At 45.3% G+C, this 3,869-nt stretch overlaps 1 protein-coding gene across 4 annotated transcripts in view; it reads left to right on the top strand.

The window, feature by feature from the left end:
- Positions 1 to 1,743: 1,743 nt before the first annotated feature.
- Positions 1,744 to 3,869, top strand: part of CDKAL1 (CDKAL1 threonylcarbamoyladenosine tRNA methylthiotransferase) — a 231,262-nt gene continuing 229,136 nt past the window's right edge. The window contains exons 1-2 of one of the 4 annotated variants that reach the window (XM_081873411.1): positions 1,765 to 1,860; positions 3,125 to 3,158. Coding sequence is in view for 1 of the 4 variants with exons in the window: in XM_081873410.1 (XP_081729536.1) it covers positions 2,466 to 2,470; positions 3,125 to 3,158 (39 nt within the window). In the remaining 3 variants the exon portion in view is untranslated. Of the gene's footprint in view, positions 1,861 to 2,369; positions 2,471 to 3,124; positions 3,169 to 3,869 lie in introns of those variants that run through there. The other 3 variants (XM_081873413.1, XM_081873410.1, XM_081873412.1) reach the window with 3 other exon arrangements.

Here is a 3,869-nt window from a genome sequence, read left to right as displayed (position 1 = left end):
TTCTTCAGCATTATGGTTACATTTCCTCCCCAGCTACAGCAATGGCTTTGGCAAAGCATTGTATACCAGTGAAGGTATCTTCAGGAGCCATGAGCAAAATGTACCATAGCTGCACAATGGTTGGGCTGCCCTGCTTTCCTAACACAAAGAAACTGCTTGGGTATAAACTGGGGCTGCTCATGGTTGTTTGACGGTACGAATAACAGTAATCATCTCAAGGTGTTGTACAATAAAAACAGCAACATACAGTTAAAAACACAAAAAGCGATACATTTAAACAAAACTCAGCAACGCAAAATACATGCTCATTTCCCATTTATCCAGCCAGGAAAGTATTGAAGCAAAAGTGTCTTCAGTCATTCTATTTCACAGAACAGGCAGCCACCCACCCTAAAAACCCTGCTCTTGAGCTACTGTGGCTCCTTCGATTTTTGGAGTCCTGCAAACTAGGGATCAGGAGCTTTTCCAGGTAGTTTAGGGCCTTATGCTAGTACAACACCCTAGAAGATTGGCAGCCAGTGCAAAACTTAAAAGAAAGGTATGTGCTAGTGGTAGTTTGTATCCCACAAGCAACAGCTGCTGTGTTTTGCACCAGCTGCAGACTTCAGTTCAATCCCAAATCCGAGGAACAAGGCAGAATCAGTCCCAAAGTTGGGTCTGAAGACAGATTGAAATGGGGCTAGATAATCAAGATTCCTCCAGGAATGCCTGCAGGTTTGCCATGACCCTCTCAAATACTTTGACCAAAAGATTATTTGCAACAGGATGGTAGTTGTTAAATACCATAAAATCCAGGGTAGCTTTTTTTCCACAAGTGGCTGTTGCCACCTTCGTGTGCAGAGATGCATTCACCAAGCCCTGCCTAGCTTTAACCAGCAGTGGAAGGCAAGGGTCCAAAAGGGCCTGTCTGTCCTGTAGCAGATTCCTCAAAATAATAGAAGCAATGAAATGGGTCCCTTTCTCTGCCTTTATTTCAAAAAATTTACACTATGGTGATTGTAAAAAACAACAACCACCTTCAAGGCAGTTACAAAAAGAAAGGAAAAATTCACAAACATGCAAAAGTTAAAATACTAAAACATTAAGAGTACCCCAACTTTCGAAGCATCTGGTTAGGCTTCTCTAAACAATAATGTTTTAGTAGATAGTAAGCACAATTATGTGCTCTACCATGTTTTCTGTCTTCATCTCGGGACTTGTGTCACCTGTGCTCTAGCTGCTGTTTGACCTGTTTCATCGCATGTAGCTCCCGAATGTCCTAAATAACCAGGGTGTTGAATGGCAGTTTTAATTATGTTTTGGCCAATATATTTGGAGAGCGTTTTTGGGCGGTAACGGCCCAACCTTAGGGAAGTCCTACTTAAGTGCAACTCACTTCCAACAAACCAGGCGCAGCAAGGTTTCCGCTTCAAACCTAAATAAGCGATTTCCCACCTGTTCCTTTAAATTACTATTTTAAAGGCATGCTTCAGTAGACCCCTGTGTGTGTGTGTGTGATTGGGACGGGACAGCGACACGTCCCCCTACAGACAACAGCACCCACCCAGGCAAGGGATGAATTTAACCTTCAAGCTGCTCCAGAATTTGTGACGGGAAAGGCGGGACCCTTCTTGGCTCTCCCCGTCCAATCAGACCGCGATTCTATTTCGGGAGCCAATCACACCACTTAGGGAAATCTCCCAGGTCCTTCCTTCTCCCCGTTGCGCGAAGCTGCCGACGGCCTAAATTTGTCCTTTTCCGGACGCCGTCGAAAAGGCCCTCTCTTTCTTCCCTCCCCTCCTTCCCGTTTAGCTGCGTAGAGGGGCGGCGTTCCATCATGGCGTCGTCCATGTGAGGCGAAAAACGCGTCAGGTTCCGCAGGTGAACTTTTCGTTGTTGCTGCTGCTGCTGCTGCCGCCGGTCGACGGGTGGGGTGGGGTGGGCGAGCGGGCTAAGTGACGGCTTCCAGCCGTGAAAGCGGCCCGCAGCGTGCAGTGGGGGCGCGGCGGCCAGAACGGGCCCATATGGCCCCTTCTTCTCCTCCTTTAGCTTCTCACTCTCAGCTTTCACGTGTGGCGTCGCCTTCAGACGCGAGCCGTTTCTCTTCCCGGCAGCGCGGCCCACCTCCCTCTTCTCCCCCCGCCACGAATGTCCCCCACGGAAGCCACCTCTCGGGGTTGCGACGCCACCCCACCCCCGGTTCTCTCGGTAAAGCCTTTTCGCAGCTTTGCCCAGGGAAAGAAGGCGGCTGAGGGCTTTTGGCGGGACTGAGGGGTCCGCCGTAGAGTTTTCAACTTCAGCTGTTGGGGTTCGAGCCACAAACGTGTGAAGGAGGAGAGTGTGAGTGAGTTGCGTGTCTGATCCAGGGTGCCTTTTGTGGCCCCGAGGAAAAGCGAGGACGCAGCTGGTGTGCGAAGCGGGCAGTTTTCTAGCGAGGGAAGCGGGCATCCAGCAGTGTTGTGGAATGTAAGGTTTTCCACGACAAGATGCTGTGAGTCTCTCCCTCCCTCCCTCTCTCCCCCCCCCCCAGGAAAGGTTTACATTTCTAAAAAAAGGTTTTGAAAAACGAGTTTCCATCATATATCTGTATCAGCCAGTAGAAAGGTCTTGAACACGTGAACGCAAGTTAGCAGGCAGGCTTCTTAATAATTTATTAAATTAAAGCCGAAGATGAAAATGAAGACACACTCACACTTACATGAATCCAAACCTCGGGGGGGGGGGGGACATGTTATAATACACTATTTAGAATTTCAAAATACTCTAAATTTATTCATTAATTCTTTGCTGAAGTCCATAAGACAACAGTGTATTCCTGCATCTGCTGGTTGGATGGGATTAGGAAGGAATACCAGCATGGAGGAAATGAGTCGCAGAAAGGCAGGTTCTTCCACTAGTTCTTTCATTCATTTCCCCCCAAACTAAGGAAAATGGTGGAAGGAATATGCAGTCCCAAGGCTCATTCCCAGTTTTTCTCAAAGAAGAATCTGTTGCGTCTGTGTATACATATATGAAATATCATTGGATGGAGCCATGACTTAGGCATTTTGAATCATTTATTAAGTATCTGTAGAAACATCAATTTGTCTCAGCCTTGGTGATTTATAGAAAGTATAATGATTGAAAACTTTTTGATTTTTTTCAGGATAAAAAAATGCTGGAACTCCAAAGATAAAATAGTAAGTTAAGGTACAGTGTTGTTACAATAAGCTATTTAGTGTTGCTTGGTTATAGTTTAAATTGCTAAGAACTATAGTGGGTTTACAGCTAGGGCCCAGATGAACAAGATATAGTCATCTGTTTTTACTGGGGGCTTAGTTCTTTAAGATAATGGGCCAAGCATAAATATCTGTTAAATCTTCTGAGATGCTAATTAGCATTATCAGCAAATTTCAGACTCAGTTGTGTGTATATAGACACTTAGTAGAATGCGAGCCACATGTGTAGCACCTGTTTGTGAGCTCAGTACTTCATCTAACTAGGGATGTGTGTACTGAAGACCCAGAACTAGATAAATTTCAAAGGGTCTAATATTCCAGTAAAAATATTTAGCTAATCTGTTATTATCCATTGTTACAAACTGATAAAGGCACATGGAATGTTTGTAGGGAATTGCTGAACTGTCTTGTATAGTGAATTAAGATATTACTTAAAACATGTACTGGTTATAATGCTGGCAGGTACCCTTATTTCTGGCATTAGATAAGCCAGGAGTCACCAATCATTTTGGGCCAAAGGGCAAGTTTGTAACCCGGAAAAATGGTCAAGGGCATCACACGCACACATCACATCTAAACATGCTTCACAACCTACTTGACTAAAGTAGAATGTTTCTTTCAAACTTAATTTTGGCTGGGGCAGGGAGTGGACCCTATGAGCAATAGAGAAGG

Source organism: Podarcis erhardii (assembly GCF_964252035.2).
Source record: "Podarcis erhardii genome assembly, chromosome: 8".
Taxonomy (NCBI): domain Eukaryota; kingdom Metazoa; phylum Chordata; class Lepidosauria; order Squamata; family Lacertidae; genus Podarcis; species Podarcis erhardii.
Note: the sequence above shows the minus strand (reverse complement) of the source record. Positions and strands in the feature narration are given on the sequence as shown.